Genomic DNA, 23,944 nt, shown 5'->3' on the forward strand with positions numbered 1-23,944 from the left:
ATGTATGGAAGAAGACAGTCTGCTGTTCTCATTTCACCTCTATTCAAGAAAGCAGCCCCTTCAGCTCACAAAAAAAAGCCTGAACTTCACCTTAATCTTCTCTCATTATATGTTGTTCCAGTTTTGCCATATACAAATCCAGCCACTCTGTAACACTCTATTTTACACTAGGAAAGTTATTTCTAACTCACTTCATCAATACATTAAAACATGGGTTTTAAACTAAATGCATGCAGGTACAAAACAAGACCAAAGAGGACTTGTTTTTTTCTAGTCTGGATACATCCAGTGCATTTCTTTCCTTAAAATGTCTTAATGTCTGATCTTGGTTTGCTTGTGGATTTTTTAAACACTTTGTCTCACATAAAAATTCAGCATTCTACTTCATACTTAATCCAAGTTCTCAAACTCCTTACCAAATATTGTGCCAGAACTTCCACACCATCAAAGAGAATCAGCTATGATTGTTTGTATTTGTTACAACCACAGGTCGTCAGGCTTTGGGATTTCTGAGATAAGGCAGCACTGTCACTTTGGAAATACTAGGGATGAGACTTAGTCTGAAGTGGTGATATGTAAGACACCCGTGTTCTACCCCAAAAATTCCACCAGCCTAACAGCAGGTAGGCTGTGAATGGTAGAGTTTGTACTAGGGGAGTGGAGGTATTTATGGCTGTCTTAGACTGCTAACACATTAATGATAACATCATTTACTCAGGGAATATTCAATTTCTGTGTAGATCACTTAAAAAGAAAGTTATTTTTACAGTACAGAAAATGAGAAAGAAAACAGTAACGTGGGAACAGCAATCAAATCTATGGTGTGTTCAGTGCAAAAGCTGTACCAATATGCCTGGGGAACTGTTGAGCAAGGCTCACTGAAACATGTGCCACAGCAATTCCTAGGCACGACAACAGTATGGAGGAACGTAAACTATTTGGTGTGAAATGGGAAATCAGGTGCTACAGGAATACAAGAAATGTGGTGAGGCAGCAAAGGAAGAAAAAAAAACAGCACTGGAGGATGGAATTGCAGGGAAGGTTGATATAAAGATTAAATTATGGATAGCTCTGATAAATGAAAAAAAAGAAAAGGCAAGGGTGGCATCTGGAATTGTTTTGGGGAAAGAAGGGCAAGAGACCATTGGCAGACAGAGCTGAGAACCTCCTGGGGAGCCCCTGATCAGACTGGATTTGATCCACTTCTGTGATTTCTTTTTGAGAGACAGGTGATGTCACAGATTATGCCACCATGGATCTCCCCGGTTATGGCTGGGGGAGAACATGACACAAACATGAGTTGAAGAGCTGGATCCAAGGCCAATCTCAGACCTCAAAAAAATTGCAAGAGACAGACTGCGAGCAGTCTACAGGCAGTCATGTAGCTCAGGTCAGGACCATCCCAGCCTAATGGTCCTCCAAGATCCAAGGTAAATGCCAGGATGTCAGGGGTGGTGGTCAAGGTGAGGCCATTCATGGCACTTAAGGCTTATTGGGTGCCCACAAGGCATCTCACACAAATAGCAATAAAACTCAATTGCTCTTGACCAAGTTTTTCTCGACAAAAGGTCCTTCATCAGTTCTTTTGGCTAAAGCACAAAGGGTTTTTATGAAGGACTATGCTGTTGATCAGTAATGAAACTGAAAAGACGTGTCTTCGGAATCCAGATTCCTCCAAAAACGCACCACACTGTCTTTTATTCAACTCTAGCTTTCACATTTAGACACACATCTGAATTTTATTTATAAAAGCTTTTTCTTCACACATTTTCATAGCAATTTTCAAGTGAATTCTGTACTTCAAAGTAAAGTTTCCATCTGGTATTTTTAAACAGTGGGTTTTGGTTTGGTTTTTTAATGTGTAAGAAAGGCAGGAAGTTGTTTGGGCACTCTCACCAAACATGAAAAGTCATATATAGTTCTGCCAATTCAAGGGAGAAGTGAAATTTGCATCTGACAGCTGTATCTCTTTCCTCTCTAACCAGCACCTTTACTGTTGGTAAAGCACCTTTACTGATGCCTTTCTTCAGCACAGATGCTGTGCCATGACTTGCAGGACCTGCACTGACCATCAGAGCAGCTGTAGGGAGAATTTCATGTCATTGGCATTTAGGTCAGTAGCACAACTTCCTTGTGCAACTTCCATGAGGCTCCACTGACTACCAGAACCTTCTTGGACTAAACCCTCCTTCTGACAGTTCCTGATATTTCTGCTGCCTGGCTGAAGAATAGGGAGTACAAGGTACTCCTGTGTCTGCCTTTGCTGGAAATAAGTTCTACATAATAAGAGTAAAGAGATTAATTCAGCCCCTCATCCATTTTTCTTACTCAACAGCTTCGTTTTTACTCCTCTATCCTGCTAACTAGCTCATAAAAAGTGAGGGAGACAAGAGCAACTAGATTCCCAACTTACTTCCCAGTATGGTTACAAAGGGTGCCAGAAATAAGCCAGAGGTGTTCCTGAAATGTCTGCCCAGGCCCTTAAAACCAAGCACCATGGAGTCAGAGTAATTATTCTGGCAACTTCTAACATGTCAAGTAAGCCCAAATGGAGGCAGCGTTGTGTCTCACTGCCCTTCAGAGGAGCTAGGCTTGTGCTCAATATCTCATAGTGACTTAGTTAAATTAAGCCTTGCATAGGGCACTGCCACAGACTTCAAACTGCTTAAAATTGAGTCCCTGTTGACAGTAGTACTCAGTTGTTTTTCTGGCCTGTACCAACCAGCTGTTGGTTGGCAGAGCCCAGGCTGGTATGAGAAGCAAGAAAGAGGAAGAACAAAACAGAAGTCAAAGATATAAGATTATGTGTCCTTATCTACACACAGCAATGGTTTAATTTCATAGATATCCTTTTGATACGCTAACCAGAATGAGATCTTTATTGCTAACACTACCAAAAGGACATAAAGTATTAAGGACCTATTTGCTCTTAACGTTGACACAGAAGGATTTGTTTGCATAGGTTCAACATTACTGACTTTACAAGTTGCATCTTACAAGAATGACAAAAGCTTTACAGGGTAAAAGTCTGGTACACACCGTGCTTAAAGAAAACATATGGGTGCAGTGGGCCACCTGTGCTTTGTGTTATGCTTTGGATGTACCTGTTGACTTTTAGCAGTAATTACAAGCCCACCTTATCAGCCAATATCCTATAATGACCAGTGCTGTTTAGGTATGAAAAGATTACATCTAGTCTAAAGAACAAACAAGAAGTGTATTCAGAGAATGCTGGGGAGAAGTAGAAAATCCAATATGCTTTTGTAAACCTCTGTTACACCACATAAGTTTACATTTTGGGTTCTGTTAGTCCAAAAGGAAATGTAATAGAAAGAAAACAGAAATAATCAAAGGAAATCATGAAGGGCCAGAGTCTGCAGTAGGAAAGAACTTTTCACCTTCACAGCTGAGCGTGGCAGGCTAGCGTAGGAAATTACCTGCTCTGTCTGGAGACAATATCAACAGAAGTACACCTTCTTGCTGGATTTGTCATAATGCAGCTTCTTAGTAGTGATTAAACAGTCAAATAAGGGCTGCATCCCTGGCCATCATTCTCCTGACACTGAACTATAGTTCATGTTTCCACCTGCAGCTGTAAGAATGAACCTCCTTCCTCAGCACTCCACACCGGAATCTTGGGCAAGTTTATTCCCAAAATGCTGACTACCCATCAGTGTAGCATTTTAAAAACTTTAGGAATATGTATTTCTTTCATGCATTCCTTGCATTATGCTATTTTTAGCTCATATGTTGTATCCCATGATTAACATCTTCAGCAAAACTATTTAAAAAACAGGGGTTTTGAAGTAGCTTCAATTAACTCTTACAGTCCCCAGCTAATGTTTGAGAGGCAACACCTCCTACACTACTGAATACACATGTAATTTGTGTAAGTAGGTGACTTTAGATTATCATATAGTACAGCAAAACAAATAACTGTGATTAAGTGTTAGTTCAGCCCAGAAGGAGAACATTCAGGAGAGTGTGAGGTAAAATATGTTAATATACACTGAATGAAACCAGGAGATAAAAGGGACATCCACTACCTCTCACATTTCTCTAGTAATTATTCTTCTGTTTATCTGTCAGCCCCATACTTACTGACAGTGGGATGAAATAAAATAAAAAAACAAAAACCAACAAAACCATATTTGTATTTTAAAGAGTTACGGCTGTTTATTTAGTAAGGAATCTGGTAATTCCAGAGTTGTGCAATTTAATAACCCTTACAGTTTGGGAAGTGAGTACAGACAGAAGATTACCTCCATGCTGTCTCAGCTAAGTCACCACAAGTAGTCATCAAGGTCGGCCATTTTCCTGGCTCATGCAGCAAACCAAACACAACCTTACACAGTGTGCAAGAAATTCACCCATTCATCATGACCTCCAGCAAACAGCTTGTAACAGAAATAGAAGTACAGAAGAGGATAAATGAGCTATGATATTCACACCTAGACTGTTTCCCAATTATTCAAATTGCTTGCCCACTGTCACGCTGAACTGAATGGGGATTTGCTCAGGCGTGGAGTTGAGGTGGTCCCTGTGCATTATGTCCTGTCTGGAAGTGAGCAGGGTTTGTACAACCAGAATTTGTCACAGTGTGGGTTAGAGCTTCACTGAGAGTGACAAAAGGATCCAGAGGGAGATGTGAGGTGTTAGAGTCACTCAGACTGCTGCACACATCCTCCCCCGGGCCAGCAGCAGCAGATTTTCTCCCTGCAGGGGTAAGAACAAATACTATTCTTTTCTATGATCTCTCAAAACTCTACCTACAGAAGGCTCATTTCTTGAAGAATAGCAGGAGCTGCACATTAATGCTTTACACGCCTAAATTCTCTACTGCATCTGAGCAAATATGGAGATTAGTGCCCTTCTGCAGAGAACACCTTCACTCAAGTTTTTAAAAGTAGAATAGAAAAGATAGGAACTTAAGAATATTATTGACCATACAGCAAATGCCCACCTTTATTTTATTTTTATTTTTAACTAATATCACCCATGAACACAAACATAAACTGTACTGCAATTGAAGATCCAACCAGGATGAAGATAATATGGATAGATGACTGGGGAAAGTCAGGCAGAGGCAAGATCTTTTAACCAGCCAAATGAAATAGCTGGGAAAAGTACACAAACTTCAGGCACACATGTTGTCTGAAGGACATATGTCGCAGGAGGCTTATCTAGGCTTTCTAACTAGTCTCCTGGAACGAGATACTAATTTCAAACTGTGGCTGCTTACATCCTTCATCCAGCTCCCCTCAAGCTTTTTTCTTTTTTTTCTTTTCCTTCTAAATAGAGCCTGATCTCAACGTTGCAAATTTTTTGGGACATAATATTTTCATAAAAGCCAATCGAAATTTAACATGACAGAGAGAGTAGAGAAATGGGTTCAAGCAGGAATTGATCCAGAGAAGCCAAAAAGTTATTTCATACCAGAAGTTATGGACACAAGTTCCTTGGCAGGCACCACGAATAATCATTAGTAAAGTGTATGGGGCCCAGCAAATGGCAAATGCACACACAATTATGGCAAGTGACTTCGCTATTTTCTTGTCCTGCTGCAGTTTTGACCTGGTCCTTGCACAGAGAGAAATAGAAAAGTAACTTTCTGGGGTTACAGAATTAGCTCTGGAAGGAGATGAGCTCTCAGTTACCAAAGACTCTTTCTTTGGCCTCATGGAGGATGAAACACTGTCCTCTGCTTCTGAGGGAGTAGAAGATGCTCCTGGCCTTGGCAAGAAGCAAAATCTCCAGGACAGGCTGCCGCTCCTTGGAGGCTCACAGTCCTGTGTGCTGTTGTGCCGCTGGCGCCTCTGGATGTTGTGGAAGATGTGCACGTTGAAGTACATCACTGAGAGCAGCGGCACAAAGAACTCCAGCGTGGACGCACACAGGAGGAAATACCAGTTGTAAAAGAACTCAGCGTAGCACTGATCTGCCTCCACCATGCTGCAGCCGGCCACGTGCTCCCAAAGGAAGATTGCTGGGCCGTAAAGGAGGAAGGCAAAGACCCAAATGGCCACCATCTTGACCACAGGGTTGGATGTTATTCCCTGCTGGGCTCTGTAAGATACCTGCGAGGCAAAAAAACCAAAACATGTCACACCTGTAGAGACATGTTTTGGAACAACCAACTGAAGTAGCAGGAGGCAAAATTAGCAGAGTGCTTGGAAATTTAAAGCTGTGGCCCTAAATTCAGCTCATCAGCTGAAGGTGACCATAGTTTGCTTAATTAATTGATGTTGAAATAAAATAGGGGCGTCTCTCTACAGTGTAATGTTACTGTGATAGGTTCCTGCTCCAGGTGATGCATTCATCAGAACTTAATAATTTGGTATGCCTTATTTGAGATATCTGTGGTCTGAAGTGCTAGATGAATTAATATTTTATAGTCATTCAGAACATGACTCCCATTCACTAACAACTGCACTGCTTTTTATCACATTTTACAAGCAAATAGGATTGTATGTATGCGTCACTGTGGTCAACTGAAAATGTGGCACATATATTTAGCACCCACCTTTGAGAAAATTGTTTACTGCACACTTCATGGGGAGGTAGGAATAGATTCCAGTTCTGCAATGCAGACTTTAGCTGATGAAACCACAAAATCATCCTTTTTTCTTCCTTCTCACCCCACTATGAGGCCAGTACATATTGTCCACTATATGTTGCAGAACAGACAGATACGTTGTGGGTCACAACCTGCTAAATCCCTTTCACAGGATGACAGGGTGAATGTGTAGTTCTTAGAGTTTACGTATCCAATTGAAAAACAAAAAAGTATGAGTCAATGCTATTAAAGACTATCATACTAATGTCCACACATCTTAATTACATTTGCACAGGTGGTCTTAATTTTGTACTTTGTAAAAGCTGAGTCTCTGACTTTCTAGTGTAATGTTACCTATGTGCAAGATATTTTGGTGTTTGATTTGCAGTACATTTTCCTTAAAATAAAATATGCCATAAAAAGACATTTATAACATTGAATTAATTAGAATTTCAAAAAACCCAAACCTGAAATTCAATTATATAACATTATATTGACATTCCCATAAATCACCAAAGAGGTGAAAGCTTTAGATCTCCCCAACATTTCCCTGCCATTTGGGGTAACAGCGTGGCTGCTGAGAAGCACTAGCCTCCACCCTTAGCATGAGCAAAGACATAAAGCACACGTACAGTGGGTAGGATCCACTGCAGAAAGCAGGCACACAGAGTGTATCTGAAATCTGGGGTTCTGGCTCGGACAGTCTCTGCAGTCTGTCCTTTGCCTACTCTCTGCCCCATTTGCTGTTGGTCCCTATCTACTCCAGGATCATTTAAGGCCACACCTCAGGCCTAGACATCCTCCCCAGTGTCCTTCACCTCACGGCCATAGGCCCAATGCCTTTTCCTCCCATGCCTGATTCTATCTCCAAACCCAAATCCAGTTTAATTTGAATTTCCTCTTTCCTCACCCCCTTTTTACCGGGGGGAGCATTCACCCCTCAGCCTGTTTCCCCTCAAGCAGTAGCCCAACAGCAACCTGCAGCTGAAATTGTGAGAAAAGTTCTGCTTGGGTGGCTCTGGGCTGAAGCATGCTCAATGCAGAATATTCACCACAACTAGATGCAAATACCTAATAATCCCCAGATGCCAGCATATGTTTGAGGGCTATTATTGCAATTTAATTTGGGTTTACACTCACTAACACAACAAAAGTATAATCCACCAATAATCTTGTGACAAAATGGGAGAAACAATGAACAGGGTACTTACAGCTTTGGTAACTGAGAGGAAACGATCATAGCTGATAAGGACGATGTTAAATACTGAAGCTGAGCACAGGAGATAGTCCATAGCCAGCCAGAGCTTGCAGACACCTCTTCCCAAGTACCATTTCCCCGTCAGGCTGTAAGGGATGTAGAGAGGTATGCAGAACGCACCTATGGAAAGCAACCACAGAGACACCATGTAGTTCATATGGCTTGCAAACGGTACCCCTGGAAGAAGACAGAGACACTATTCTGGTATTTGGCTAAAAATAAATAAATAAATAAATCTGTTAAGGTGAATATGTAATTTGTATACAGAAATTCTTACACTCAGGAAATCTGACAATAACTCTGCATTCAATCTTAGTCTATTTGTGTATCCTGATTGTTGGGAATAAGCTCAAGGCAAATCAGCATAGAAGGATCTTTTGAAGAAGAAAGCTGCAGTCTAACCAGCTTATAGATAAGTAATCAGTGCTGCAGCATATCATAGAATCATAGAATGCACTGTGGTTGCATTCTGACATGTAGCCTCATCACTGTATATCCTCTAGTCTTTTATCTGTGTCAGTTTTCCCCCAAATGCATCTACAGATGTTGCTGATGTCCATTATTAGAGTAAGATTGGTTAGCATTTGTAGGCTACAGGCATTATAATGGGCAATCTGCACGGTGTCTGGAAATTTCTTCTACCGAAGACAAAGCAGGCATAGCAGAGGTATGAAACCCTCTGCCACTTTTAAGAGGTGTTTTAATCTCATGCTTACTCTCCAGCTGACATTAACTATCTGCTTGTTTGGTTGGTTTTTTGTCCAAAAGCCCTTCCACTGAAGTGCTTTTACACGAAAATCATGTTTGTGTTTTATTTTTAAACCAGCAACTTCTTCAGTTCAACACTAACATTCTTTCAAAAGCATGGTTCAATATCTGATGCCACATTCCTGAAAAGGACAAATACAAAACTAGATGCAGCTTCAGTATTCATTTTAATGTATTCAGATTATTCTTTTCTTAATATGTCCATCAAGATCTTAGATGCTATTGAACAAACCCAGGCTGATGTGGCCCACTGACAATAAATCTCTGGGCAATGAGGTGACAGACTGTTATCAGCAGAGAAATGGGCCCAGTACTTTCAACATTGATGGGTCGCTTTAACATACACCTTAAATACAAGCAGCATCACTTTTGTACAAAATACTAATTTCTCACAGCTGCTGATGACAGCTACTGCTCTCATCAGCTTCAACAGGATCAATGTTTGGCACCACGTCAAAAAGTAACGACTGCTTTACAGATGCAAGAACCAGGTTTTAAGCATTTCTGAAACTATTCTCACTTTTGCTAATTAGTGGGTGCAAAAGATCTCAGTCACATGCCTGGAAGGATTCCACATTTTTAAGGAATTAAAAAAATACCGTGTCTATTTCAGAAAATAAATAACTTTGTGACTGATCCCAGAGATGATGTCTTAGGTTTACATGGTCTATAGGCCAACATAATACTGACACCAACCATTTTCCTCTAGGCTGATTTAAGACTCCACGAGGCACCGGCCACAAACATGAACTGATATGGAAGGTAGATATTTGAATCTCTTGACAAAACCATAAAACATGAGGAGAAACAAACTTTTGCAGAAGACGTGAGCAATGAAATGGCAGCTCGAGCGAACTGCCTGGAGCAGAAAGGCAAAGTCTCCATCACCCTCCAGAATTAGGCACCATAAGGTAAGAACTGGCATAAATGGAAGAAAACCTTCAAGGCTAAACTAATACATTTTACTACCCAGCACAGGGTCACAAAGGAACAGGTGTTGGAGGGGATGGTATTGTCAGCAGTGGTTTAGGTTGATGAGTACTATTTCCTTCCTCATGATTTAGTGAACACTGGTCTTTGTGACTGTCCTTAAGAGGAAGCACTTGTGTGCAGAAATACCTCCTTGCTATCCTCAAGTCCAGATGTTTGCTGAGACATCTTCCACAGGACCATGGTTTTGTCAGGCTTTCTCTGCTGCACGGGCTGTTTCCTAGCCTGAAGGCTGAAGGAGTGCTGCACAAGGCATTCATACCCCCATCTCCTCGCCTGCCATCACCTGCCAGGACTGAATGCACAGCATCTCCAGGGCTCAACTCTCCTGGACTTGTGCAGTGACACTGTGGGAAGAAAGGACTAATAAGGAAAACAGATTGGTTCACATGGATGTGATCCTGTGCAACCTGCTCAAGGTGATCCTGCTTTAGCAGGACATTGGACTAGATGATCTCCAGAGGTCCCTTCCATTCCCTACCAGTCTGTGTAATTCTGTGAGATGCCAGCAGGCCGTTGCTGGCATTAGACAAACCATCTGATCTATAGCCTGCATTGAGTTCAATCCAGTAAAAAGTCATAGCTGTAAAGCATCTTCTTGTAGGGTAATGCATTTCCAAGCCATTATTACTATGTAGAGAAATAATTCATTAGGGGAGGTGTGGGGGGGATGTGGAGTCTCCTTCTCTGGAGATATTCAAGAAATATCTGTGTGACCTGTCCCAAGGAACCTTTGGCTGGGGGTTGGACTCGGTGACATCTTGAGATCCCTTCCAACCCCTACAGTTATATGAATCTGTGATTCATTTACCTGGATGTAGCACAGGTAGCTGTATAAGGAAACAGTTTCACTGTCAAATATTCTGAAGTGACATCAACAGTCTTACAGGAAGAGCAGCAAACAACCTTTTTCCTTCAATCAGTACTGACATACACTAGTTGCTCCTTTTTCCTGAAGCAACATTGAATGTATCTATGTGAAAAAGGATGCATTTCTCATTATAACATATTTTAAGACATACTAAGGTGCTAAGAGACTCCATGCAGCTTCCACCATTGCTTGCCTTTCCCCTAGACACACAGCTGGGAAAGAGCTCGTTTACAAGAAACCACCCAGCAAAAGAAGCCCCCTTGCTTCTCCTAAGACTTGGTCAGGAAACAAACACAACACGGTGCCTCCGCGGCTGCCACTTACCCACTGCAAAGTCAGAAATAGCGAGGTTGAGAAAGTAGTAGTTACTCCGATGCCTCAGATTTCTGTCCATGATGAAAGCAAGGATCACCAGGATGTTTCCAAGGACGGTGACCAGAGCTAGCAACACCATGAGGAAAGCCAGCAGCACCAACACACCCATAGAAAACTCGGAGCTCGGAGGTTGTGAGAACAAAGTCTCGTTACACATCCCGGGCATGTGTGGAGTCTTGGCAGTGGCATTGTGCATGGTGCGTATCCAGGTCAGTTCAGTCTGGGAAGAAATTTCCACCTGGCAGAGTTATCCAAAAGGTCGAGACAAGTCCATCAACAGGCTGATCTGAATACTGACACATCCAAAAAAATTCAGAATATCAAAATAACGTAACACAAGACTTCTCTAATGTTCCTTGACCTGTTACACCTGTTGGTCTGAAAATAAAATCTATTAAAAAAGACACCTCTTAAGCAGCAGTGCGTGCACACTTGAAAGTAATTTCTTTCTCCCCTGAACACTGATCCTTATCTACTGAGGTCAGGAAAGTCAGTCTGAAAACAACTCTTTTCACAGTGAAGCAGTTTGCATATTAGCATTGCGTAAGCATTTTTACACACTGAATTCTGCTGAAGCTAAAAACAGAACTCATTTTCACTTCTCCAGTGGTCAACAAAATTTAAATAATTAAAATACTGTTTCTCTTACAGTAAAATGTAGGCACTGTGGTGCTCGCTGTCATACCACTTACTACATTTTACAGTTAAGAACAGGGGCATATATTTATTAATGCTGCTGGTTGCCAGGCATTTCAAAACAGTTTTACACAGCAGAAGCATCACTAATACCTTTCCATCTCTTCCTAATCAGAAGCAAACCTAGCCCTGGACACAGCAAACCAAATACTTGGACTGGAGGGGAAGTCTTATGAGAGGCTAAAGTCGCTTAGTTTGTTCAGCCTGGAGAAGAGGAGGTTGAGGGGAGACCTCATCATGGTCTATGGCTTCCTGATGAAACGGAGCAAAGGGGCGGGCAGTGATCTCCTCTCTTTGGTGACCAGTGATAGAACCTGAGGGAACGGCATGAAGCCACAACAGGGGAGGTTTAGGTTGGATATTAGGAAGAGGTTTTTTACTGAGAGGGTGGTCAGGGACTGGCACAGGCTCCCCAGGGAAGTGGTCACAGCACCGAGCTGGACTGAGTTCAAGAAGCATCTGAATGATTGCACTCAGTCACATACTCTGACTTGGCTGGCCCTGTGTGGAGCCAGGAGTTGGACTTGATGATCCTTATGGGTCCCTTCCAACTCAGGATATTCTAGGATTATATGATTGACTTTGGAGGGCCTTACAAGCATAGCCCAGTCAATCTTCTACTTCCCAAGTAATTCCAGGTGAGCTCCTACTCCACAGAGTGCCAAACCTTCAGCCCTTTGCAGGCATGAGATGGCATATTCCTTCCTCATCACAATTTTCATTTATTTTCCTAATATTGCACAGAATTTAGCAGGCCATGGCCATGACTCGTGCCTGCAACTGACTCTAGCACCATGGCACATCCCATGACCAGCTTTACGGATCGCAATCATAGCACTGAGTGCTTGAGAAGACATACGGCAAGAAACAAGGAAAGAGAGGGTGGATGAATTATGAAATGCTCTGATCCTGTCTTGGGGAATAAAGGGAAATATATAGTAAAGAGTAATTAAAGCATAAGGTGTAGGGCAACAAGAATGGAAGAGACATCAGGAATGATAAAACATGGCAGATGGACACCTGCCTTGGGTATGTGTGCACAAATGCAGCCTATGAAACACACAGGAGGAACTCAAGCTCCCTGTGTGTTTACAAACCCACCAGTCACGAAGTCAGTGACATGGGTGACAGAGTAGTGGGAGCATGTTGCAGAGTACCCTAATCTGTGTGAGGGAGGTGATGAAGTTTTCTTTAAGCAAATCAAGGAAGCCTCTGGATCACAGACCCCGTTTCTTGTGTAGAACTTCAATGTTCATGACATCTGCTGGAAGGGCAAGACAGAAGGTACAAACAGTCAACAAGATTCCTGAAGGGTGCCAGGTAGAACTTTCTGATACAAATACTGAATGGGCCCATGGGGGTGACACACAGCTAGATCAGCTGTTTACTGGTAAAGTAAAACTGGTTAGGGGTGTGTAATCAATGCAGCCTTGGCAGTCGTGACTATGAGATAGTGGAGTTCAAGATCCTAGAGAGGATGAGGAAGAAGAGTAGCAGTGATGACATGGACTGCAGGTGAGCCGACTTTGGTTTATTCATGAAAGTGGTAGGTGGGATCCCATGGCAGGCAACTCTGAAGTGCAAAGGAGCTGAGGGAACCTGCAGGCCTGTAAGGACAGCAGCCTCCCTGCACCAAATAGTCCATCCCAATTCTCAAGAAAATAAGTAGCTGTATGGGGACAGTGGCTAACCAGGGAAGCTACAATGCAAAAATGTAGCATGGGCAAGTATGAAGCAGGAAGAGGCTGCAGAGGAGGAATTTACAAATGTTGCCTGGCCACATAAGCACAATCTTAGGAAAACAAAGCTCACCTACAGCTTGTGAAGGATATCAAAGGCAACATGAAGAACTTCCATCACCACTTTAACAGTAAAATGCTGAATGAGAAAAATGTGAGCACTTTGTTGAACGGGGCCAGTGTTCCAGTGACAGCAGATGAGGATAAGGCCTAATTAACCAATGCTTTCTTTGCTTCACTAACTAGGTGTCCCTTTCCTCCATGCTTAGTGCATGAGTTCAAGGAGGAGACCTGTCAGGAGCAGGTGAGAATAAGGCTGAAATTACTTGGGAAGACTTGACCCATAAGAGTCATGGGACCCAATGGATTGCATCCAAGGCTGCTGAGAGAACCAGCTAGTACCTTTGCAAGGCCACTTTCTATCCTCTTGAAAAGGTCCTGAAGATGAAGAGAGGTTCCCAACATCTGAAGAAATGCAAACATTGCAAACATCTTCAAATAATGCCACACAAGGACAAAAGTTCAGCCTCTTTTTGATAATTAAAGAAATAATGGAGGAAATCCTCTTGGAAGGCATTTCTGAGGGCTTGAGGGAGCAAACGTTGACTGGGAACAGTCAGCAAGCATTTACCAAGGGTATCTGGTTGTCTTCTTTGATAAAATGACTAGATTAGTGGATAAGGAGTGAGTAGTCATTGGGTTTTTCTTAATTTAGTTATAAATTATAAATAAATCAAATGTTGAAGTTTTAACCATAGTCCTTCATGGGGCTGATGGAGAAATCTATGTAGCTTTTCTTTCATTCCTTCCTGCCTGTGGAGGAAAACTCTTAGCTTAACATGAAGGAGACTGACAGTAGGAGAATCATTAATGTTAAATACTCATCCCAGAAACAAGCAAACTAAAGACAACACAGTTTCTTCCAACACGTATGTTTTATTTGCAGAGTTTCCTTAAGACTCTAGAGGGTCAAGTTAGAAAAAACATTAAACCATTTATTTACAAGACCTGTTGGACATCCACAAAGCCAGAAGAAAAGTCAGGGACATGAAATGGGCAAGCAAGTAGATCGGAGGAACTTGGCTTTGAAATCACTTTGGCAAGCAAAGCCCATTTGTGTCAGTGCATGAAAGATACACCCAATAGAAAATGCTGAGTAAGTATTATATCGTAGCCCTGCAAGATGTCTGTTGGGGAGGACGTGATTCAAGGCAGCTCTAAAGCTGTGAACACAGCAACTAGGTGCTTGAGTTACCCTGGGAGCACTACACAGCAATTTTCAACAATTAGAAAAATACAACGAACACTTCAAATATAGGAGTGGTGTGACAAAACAGTTTGGACACTGTGTGTAATATAAACCAAAAATCTCTAGTAGTTCACTGTATGCTTTCATTCATTTCATATAGTTTTTCTTTTGCTGCACATTGTGCTCCCTGGCAAGCTCTTAGTTTTCCAGTGCTTCAACGTGTGGATACAGTTTACCTAGTAAATAACTTTGGAGGCAATTTTTCCAAAGTTAAAAATACATTCCTTAATCATACAACACAAACTGAATTTTTGTACTAAAAGCATAGGGATAGAAAAGCAGACGGCTCAAATACTCCCCCATTTTGGTCCTACCTGACAGCTTCTCGGTTTAAAAAGTGCTTGTTTACTACACCAGCTACTATACTTTTAAAATGGGGTGACTGTTTAAGCAAAGCCACAAAATCTGTGCCAGCACCTTAGCTCATGGCAGTGAAAACAGCTATGCTGAATCAACGACCTCCTCCTGAAGCTCTATCTCTCTTCGCAATCAGATTCAGAATCCATAACACCGTCCATGTGAGGCAAAGAAGCATAACAAGAATGAGTGGAGAAAGACAATTTTCCACCAACATGGAAACTGGCAAGGGAGGTCCTCAGTTCCAGAACTCTCCAGAGAACGGCATCTTAGCTCCTCAAAGCCATCAAATCCTGTGCTGTGATCAAGCTGCTTACATGGATTTGAATAGTGCTTGCAAAGGAGTACTCTGCTTCTGCAACCTTTTACAACCAGTTTCCAATTAGATAAAAAGCAGTATTTAATTGACTATTGCTCCTCATTTTTCTATGCAGCAGATTTCTCTTGCCATATTTTATATATTTATATATATATATATACAAAGAGGAAAGAAAATTATATAAAAGGAAAGGGAGGGGAATAAACAAGTGACTCACCCGTCCATGAAAGTCTTCTGGGTGAGTTGCAATACCCAACACAAGGTAAGAAAATTTGGCACATGGAATGGGTTATAATGAAGCTCCATTGCCTTCTCCAGCATGTCTACCCACTCCTTTCAGCACTGCATATTCAACTGCTTTGTTTATTAGCAGCTGCTCAAGACACATCCATGCCGCTTTCAGCTCTGTGGATTCCATTCTCAAGCAGTGAATATGGCCCTTGTCTGGTGGTAGAAAAACCCCAGTTTGATACTGGTTCAGTGACAGAGAAAAATCCATGTAATGTCACAGTAACAGGACACAAAGAACTGATCTAGTATAAAAATCCCTCTGTCAGTTCCAATTTGTTCCAGACATTTTGATGGAATATCTTTTCACTTGCAAAGCTTTACACCCGAGAGGGTACTGTCTGTTCTCACACAGCCAGCCAAAATCAGAGATCCAGCATGCACTTTGCATTGCTTGCTCTGCTAATTCAACAGGAACGTGACCACGTTCCCAGGCTTGGCCTATCTTTTAGGTGATCAAATCTAGCACTGAACATCATTTAAGCATGACCAGAGAGACAGCCACCGTCAGGAGAAAAAACAGATTTGGTGAAAGGAGTAACAACCAGTTACACCTGTGACAAATTTGATAACCAGTCTCAAAATTCCATCACCGTGGAAAGTTTCATTCTGAAAATCATCCAGAACTACTAACATACATGCACAGTGTCCTTCCATGCCTGGTGTGGAATAAATTAGAATCAGAAAAGGACAGGTGTGCCAGATTAGGCAGTCCATTCACTTGCATACTGCTCACTGTGGGACTTAAAACACCTACGGGGCACTATCTTGTCTTCGTGATGGTTTTTAAAAGGGAATTAGAATGCTCCTGTGAGTATATATAACCTTTTGAAAATGTAGCAGAGCTGTTTCTTCACTGTTAGTTTTAGGTTTGGAAATCAGACATAGATTTTTAACTCAACACATAAACAAACAGGTATCTCCCTCCAACAAACATCTAAGGAGATACCTGGATAAGAGTCCTTTCGTATCACCAGATCTCTCTCTATATATTAAAAAAAGTAAAAACAAAATCAACAAAACAAACCACAAAAACATACCTCTAGCCCACAAACCAAGGACATCCAGCAAAACGTGTTATTATTTTCAGTGCACTAGGTGATAGTTAACCTAGCAGCATAACCACAAAAGCAAAACCAAAAAACTAGCAACATCAGGGAAAATGCACATCTCTGCTGCACTCTTAACCAATGCCATTCATGAGTAGAAGTTGTTCTCTCTATTTCTGTTGAAGATACATATGAATAAACAGCACTGAGAGAGGGACCTTAGCTGTAACTCATTATTTTAACTCTCTAAATAGAAAGTGTGCTACGTGATCTCAATGCCGCAAACTTTTTGGGACATAATATTTTCATAAAAGCCATTCGAAACCTCATATGACAGAGAGGGTAGAGAAATGGATTCAAACAGGAGTTGATCCAGAGAAGCCAAAAAGTTATTTCATACCAGGAGTTATGGACACAAGTTCCCTGGCAGGCACCACGAATAATCATTAGTAAAGTGTATGGGGCCCAGCAAATGGCAAATGCACACACAATTATGGCAAGTGACTTCGCTATTTTCTTGTCCTGCTGCAGTTTTGACCCAGTCCTTGAACGGAAAGAAACAGAAAAGTCCTTTTTGAGAGCACTTGTTTGTGTTGGAGATGGAGATGGACAGTTAGCCATCGCTGCTGATCTCCATGACCTTAAGGATGAAACGCTGTCCTCTGCTTCTGAGGGAGTAGAAGATGCTCCTGGCCTTGGCAAGAAGCAAAATCTCCAGGACAGGCTGCTGCTCTTTGGAGGCTCCAACTCCTGTGTGCTGCCATGCCGCTGGCGCCTCTGGATGTTGTGGAAGATGTACACATTGAAGTACGTCACTGAGAGCAGCGGCACAAAGAACTCCAGCGTGGACGCGCACAGGAGGAAATACCAGTTGTGAAAGAACTCAGCATAGCACTGATCTGCCCCCACCATACTGCAGCCAGCCACGTGCTCCCAAAGGAAGATTGCTGGGCCGTAGAGGAGGAAGGCAAAGACCCAGATGGCCACCATCTTGACCACAGGTTTGGACGTTATTCCCTGCTGGGCTCTGTAAGATACCTGTGAAGGAAGAGGACACATCACATATTCAGATAAGATATTGGAACAACAATTTAAAAAAAAAACAACATAAGCAAGTCAAATATATTTGTTCTGTAATTTTAGTCTTGTTCATCAAATCCTGTTGCTCTGTGATTGATTTTAATAGTTGGGATTGGAGAAGAGCAGAAATTACAATGGCAAAACAACAGTTTGGTTTGCAGGTGTGAAATGATGTGGCTTGTTTCTGTGACCATCACAGTAATGTAGCAATAAGGAATCAGTTTATAATTCATGAAATGCCCAGGCTTGGAGGAGACTGGAAGCAGCTGTGGGACTGACTTCCTGCACAGGCAAAAGTAGAAGCCTTCTATGTTAGACAGGTTGCCATGAGAAACTGCAAACCCTACACAATCTACTTTTTAATACTGTTTACTCTTGCTGTATCAGAAATACCTAACCCACATATAGGCTTTAACATCCCTTACTGTACTGAAACATTGTTCTAACACTCACCTTACCTTGTAAACAGATAAATATTGCATTACTGTAAATCTTGATGTTTTTATGCCTACCTATACTGCCGTAATTTATTTACTGTCCAGCCATAAATATCTACCCTTGAAAAAAATATTAAGAATTAAAATCACATCATCCAAAGCTAGGAAATGTGAGAGTTTAAAATATCCTCATAATAGCCCAGCCAGTATGTACGATGCATAATCCTAGCTCTTGGTCCCCTGCATCTTTCAGAGCACAAGATGATCGGTTAATGAGAAGCTGAAGATTTTTATTCCCTCCATACTGTTCAACATTTGTCATTTCAGGCCCTACGCAGGTCCAGAACTACTACCTTCCTCATCAGCTTCCCCTGCTGCTCATTAGCTTAGCACCTGTGTGTTACACAAATACTAACAAATGGTATTTTCACAGCCACATGCAACAAAAGGGCATTGTCCCTGTTTGCCCGGAGAGTAACAGAGCAGTACTGCAGTGTTACACACACTATTTTAGATTCTCAAGCATCTATAGCCCGAAGGTTCAGACTCCTCTACACCTTAAAGCCTTTATGGGCTCAGAGCACAGCTCCAGTTCTGCAATAATTAATTTGCTGCCCTTCGCAAGACCACAGAGCAATTTAGTAGGCAGAAAACAGGAAGCTCAGTACAGCTTCATAAAAAGTTAAGACTGGCCTCTGGCCACAAGCTAGGTTTGCAGCGGAGGCAGAAGCAGATCCCAAGTCCACAGGGAAGTATGATCATGGTATCTTTTCTTTGGATAACAACTCATATGTTTCACACTCCTGAACTCATTCCATCCTAATTACCTAAAGGAATGTGATCATGTTAACAAGGACCATCAACAGTGCATAAGAACATGGTCAGTGGTCTGTGGAGACAGGACAAGGGGCAATGGCTGCAAGTTGGAGCACAGGAAGTTCCGCACCAACATGCGGAAGAACTTTTTCACAGTGAGGGTGACAGAGCCCTGGGACAGGCTGCCCAGTGGGGTGGTGGAGTCTCCTTCTCTGGAGATATTCAAGACCCGTCTGGACGCCTATCTGAGTGATATGTCCTAGGGAGCTGCTTTGGCAGGGGGGTTGGACCCGATGATCTCTTGAGGTCCCTTCCAACCCCTACAATTCTGTGATTCTATGATTCTATGAGATCAGTTGGGTTGCAGAGGCCTTTTAAATTTATGTGCCTCACACTCTGAGCTCTGAAACTTCATTAGTATTTTCCAATATTGCTATTTCTTAAATGCAGGGATTTTCACACTTGACTGTTCAACTTTAAAAAAAAAAAAAAAAAAAAGGCAGCAACAACCAACCCTAAAACCACAACTCTGACAAAGAAGAAAAAGAGGTTAGGCATTGTATCAGCACTTTCCAAATGAGAACCTCCCAGTCTAACACAGCCCACTTCGCTCAGGCTAGCAGACTCATCAAAAGCAAAGGATGTTCATGGTCTTCCATCTCAACCAAACATCAGGTAGAGCTTAGCAATGGTGATAATATTTACCACTGGCTTCCTCAGATATTTTCTGAAGCTAAAGAATGATACTACTCAAGAAACACCTCTGGCCTCTCCACATATTTTGATTCATTCTTTTTGCTTCAGGGGGTTAGTTTCCTCCCGACTGTTTGTTGGCAGCACGTCAATCACCCCTGCAATATCGCAGACCCTCCTCTGATCTTCAGTGAGTCCATCCCACATGTCTTTTCATACCTTCTTCTCCTTTTGAAATTTATCACACGCTTAACCACAACCTTCACTCAAGTGGTTTCATTACCACTTTTCTAATGACCAAAGCCCAAATTTTCCACATCTTGCTGCCCCTTTTCTACCTTGACTTTCCCACCTCCTGTACAGTGTAATTAAACAGTTTCTAATCCAGGTGGCAGAAGGGAAACATTGAAATCATAGGCAAGGCATTGCCCTGTCTTTAAGTCCCAGTGCAACACAGAAGTATCAAAGGTTCTGCAGAAAGAAAAAGGTACAAAAATGAAGGGCTAGTTACCTTCCAGTGTTACTGCGAACTCTTAGTTTTATAGATATCTCAATTTATGTAAAGAAATAATTAGAAAAGTTCTTACAGCTTTGGTAACTGACAGGAAACGGTCATAGCTGATAAGGACGATGTTAAACACTGAAGCTGAGCACAGGAGATAGTCCACAGCCAGCCAGACCTTGCACATGCCTCTTCCAAAGTGCCACGTCCCTGTCAGGGCGTAAGGGATGTACAAAGGCATACAGAACACACCTATGGAAACAAACCAAAGGCACACATCAATCAGGGCTGCAGGCAGTGCTCGTGAGAGCACAGAAACATTTCTGCTGTATCGGATGAAAACATAGTACCAATCCCTGGCAAACAATGGACACAGCCACAAACTGGGCACCAGTAACATTCTTATATCATCAATACCTTTCTGAAAGGTGTATCCTGTTTATTTTACATTGTGTAACTTTATTACTTCTTTTGGAAGCATAATAGGGTGTCCAAAAGTGCTTCAAAGTAACTTTTGTAGAAATACAGTATGAATTTCAGACTTATCTTCTTCTATCTAAACAGAAGGCTGAAAAAACCACTCAGTTAATTGAATACACCCAGTCCAACTTTTTTCTCATCATAATTCTTGATCATAACTGCTTTTCAGTGGTGAGCTGATAGGGTATTGTCTCTGGGAATACACCGAGCGGTGGGAACATACACAAGTGACTTGCACCCACAGCTATCTAAATTTAAGCTGTTAAATCCAAATGTTGTGAAAGTGACAAAATTATCTCATTTTAATGGCTTTCTAGATGATTACGCTAACACATGGTCACAATGCAGCCTTGTGAGGCCAAAGAGTGAACAGTGTGGTTTGTTGTGTTGCAGAAATGCAGTGAACAGCATCAACACTGAAATGAAATGGGATTACTGCATCCACAGAGCAACACCTGCTGTATTATGCATTTTAATGTCTGGGGAAAGGGTGGTGTTTCAACTTTTGCTTGACTTCATGATGGCATCTACTCCTGCAACAGGTACTGAAGAGTATCTCAAGAGTTTTCATTTCCCTAAAAGTCTTTCAATTCTTGTTATTGTCTCTTTACTAAGAATCAAGAGATCTCTATTCAAATCCAGATACACAGAGATAACACAAACACTGGTAAAGGTCAAAATCAGATTAAATATATCAAAAGAATAAGCAAAGGCCTCTGCAAGTGTGAAAGCGTGCACTCTTAGCAATTAGGATAAGTATAAATTAAGGGCAATCTAAGTATATCCTGAATCTAAATAACGTAGCTACAGAACTCTAGGCCAGTTTGATTCTAAAGTACACAAAACTTTTGACCAAATCTAGAATGAAAAACTAGACTTTCGGTTGCACATAATATCACCAAGCAGAAGTTAATGGAAGTTAGGCAATGACAAGTAAGCTCTACTTCCCCCTTTAACAGGGCACATCATTTACTTTGGACTTCTCAGCTAGATGATGGTGGTTGTTCAATATGGTGCTAGATTGTGAGCAGGGTGACAGAACACCACTCTGTCCACTGGTTTTCTGTTCACTCTGGTGTTTTTTTCCCTGTGCACCATAGACAGCAGGCAGCAAGAGCTCTGTGGCACAGTGAAGCAGTTATAAGCTGGAAGAAGTGACCCAGACGGGGGAAGTGGCCAAAGCATTACGCAAGGAGATCTGGACATCACAAGGAGCAGAGAACTAGAAGCCATGCCCTGTAAAAGCATTTCTGACACTGGCAGTAAACTTTAAGAACAAAGAGAGTTCTTTCTGTTCTTTCAGCATCCTTTTTAAAACTGTAGGTAAAAGGAGTAGAATAAGAAGAGTTTCAAAAGATTCTGTTGTGATGCGACATCCAGAATCCAGAATTCATGAAATGGCAGCATCTGTTTAAAACCATACTTCTGCTTACTCCCCAATACTTACTTTTACAAGAGACACTCAGCGCTTCACAGACTATTTCAATACATCAATCTCCAACTGCACATCACACTACTGTTTTAGTTGCCCTCTTTCTCACTACAGGTTTCCAAACAAAATGTATCCCTGTGTGTGTATATACATATGTGTAACATCCAACTTTTTAGAAAATGTTTGATTTGGGTTTTTTTTACCTCTACAAACACATATTCCTAAGGTATGAGTCTAGATAGTGCACGTACAGCAAGATGTTGAAAAACACTATCATTTGCAATTCAGTTGCAAACTTCAGGTGATTACTTGTGAGAGTAGATGGAAATAGAAGATATCAACCACATATGCAAGATCCGCCAGATAATATATGCTCTATTCAAGCTGAATATCTAGATATTAGTCAAGACTTCACAAACAACTCCTGTTTTTTGTTATTCCATGTCAATTCATACAGAGCAGTGGGTTTTTTTCTGTAGCAGTGACATTAAACATTACCTGTTTACCTGTCAAATGATCTGCTTCTTATGATAACATGCTTCTTATGATAACATATTCCTGAAAAAACAGTAGGCTGCTAAGAGACTCCATGCAGCTTCCACCATTGCTTGCCCTTCCCCTGGACACACAGCTGGGAAAGAGCTCGCTTACAAGAAACCACCCAGCAAAAGAAGCCCCCTTGCTTCTCCTAAGACTTGGTCAGGAAACAAACACAACACGGTGCCTCCACGGCTGCCACTTACCCACTGCAAAGTCAGAAATAGCGAGGTTGAGAAAGTAATAGTTACTCCGATGCCTCAGATTTCTGTCCATGATGAATGCAAGGATCACCAGGATGTTTCCAAGGACGGTGACCAGAGCTAGCAACACCATGAGGAAAGCCAGCAGCACCAACACACCCACAGAAAACTCGGAGCTCAGAGGATGTGAGGACAAAGTCCTGTTACACATCCCAGGTGCATGCGGAGTCTCGGCAGTGGCGTTGTGCATGGTGCGTATCCAGGTCAGTTCAGTCTGGGAAGAAATTTCCATCTGGCAGAGTTATCCAAAAGGTTGAGACTCATAAGGAATATAAACAGGATGCTCATAAGGAATATAAACAGGATGGGTCAAAAATCCAATAAACATTAAAAAAAAAAAAAAAAGACTCAGAATTGGAAAAATTAAATGGTTCTGATGCCAGATAAGTCTAGTTGTTCTAAGATTTTTTTTAAAAGGACATATGTCTCCAGAAGAGTTACCAGGAAGAAATATGGGGGTTTTTTTTGAAGCTCATGTTTTAAAATGCAAGTTCTTCTTTATGCAACCTGATCCTTATCTTTGGAGGTCAGGAGGGCTGATTTGAGATTCTCTCTTCCTTTTGCCCCTTCCTCCCTCCCTCATAGAAGTGTTTACTTGCTAGCATTATGGACAACAACATTTTTCTGCAATTTTTGTCTTAACCTCGTGTACCTGTCTTCATGAGACTTTCAGATACTTTCTAGTTTAATCCTTGTTTAATCTAGCATCTCTGTATTTCAGCAGTTCTGTGGTCCCTCTTTACTATGTTTTACCTCTTAATGGAGCAAAGGCACAGTCAGCTTTGTTGTCACTGTTGTTGTTGTTCCTCTTTCTGTGCACGCTAGGGCTGAAAACTGATGCACTGCAAACAAGTGTACATACAATTACTTACTAGAGCAGTCAACCAGTAATGGTCCAATACTCAGCGATCAGCTGCAAAAGTCCTACTGAAATCAGTTTCAAGCCCTCAGCAGCAGCCCCAGTGACAGATCATCAGCTGCTGCTGTCCCAGAACCAAGGAACAAAATACTGACTCCCTGAACATTAATGAGAATTTGAAAATTAACTTTAATAGGAAAAGGCTTTTCTTTCCACGCTGGCAGGAGATAATGTGTGTCTTCCACAAGTGTTTGTGTTTTGTATGAGTAA

The 23,944-nt window shown here is 41.7% G+C and overlaps 2 protein-coding genes across 2 annotated transcripts; both read right to left on the minus strand.

Annotated features, from left to right (window-relative positions):
- Window positions 1-5,291: 5,291 nt before the first annotated feature.
- LOC311206034 (histamine H3 receptor-like) lies at window positions 5,292-11,014 on the minus strand (the record flags this gene model as incomplete). The annotated part of the gene is made up of 3 exons (XM_084280601.1): window positions 5,292-6,077; window positions 7,768-7,934; window positions 10,768-11,014. 3 exons carry the CDS (start codon window positions 11,012-11,014, stop codon window positions 5,292-5,294), a joined length of 1,200 nt encoding a protein of 399 aa, XP_084136727.1.
- A 5,807-nt stretch (window positions 11,015-16,821) lies between these two features.
- On the minus strand, window positions 16,822-23,047 carry LOC311189030 (histamine H3 receptor-like; the record flags this gene model as incomplete). Its single annotated transcript, XM_084260614.1, has 3 exons — window positions 16,822-17,613; window positions 20,189-20,355; window positions 22,759-23,047. The coding sequence occupies 3 exons, from the start codon at window positions 23,045-23,047 to the stop codon at window positions 16,822-16,824; spliced, it is 1,248 nt and encodes a 415-aa protein (XP_084116740.1).
- Window positions 23,048-23,944: the final 897 nt, after the last annotated feature.

Source organism: Gallinula chloropus (genome assembly GCF_964237585.1).
Source record: "Gallinula chloropus genome assembly, chromosome: 2".
Lineage (NCBI taxonomy): Eukaryota > Metazoa > Chordata > Aves > Gruiformes > Rallidae > Gallinula > Gallinula chloropus.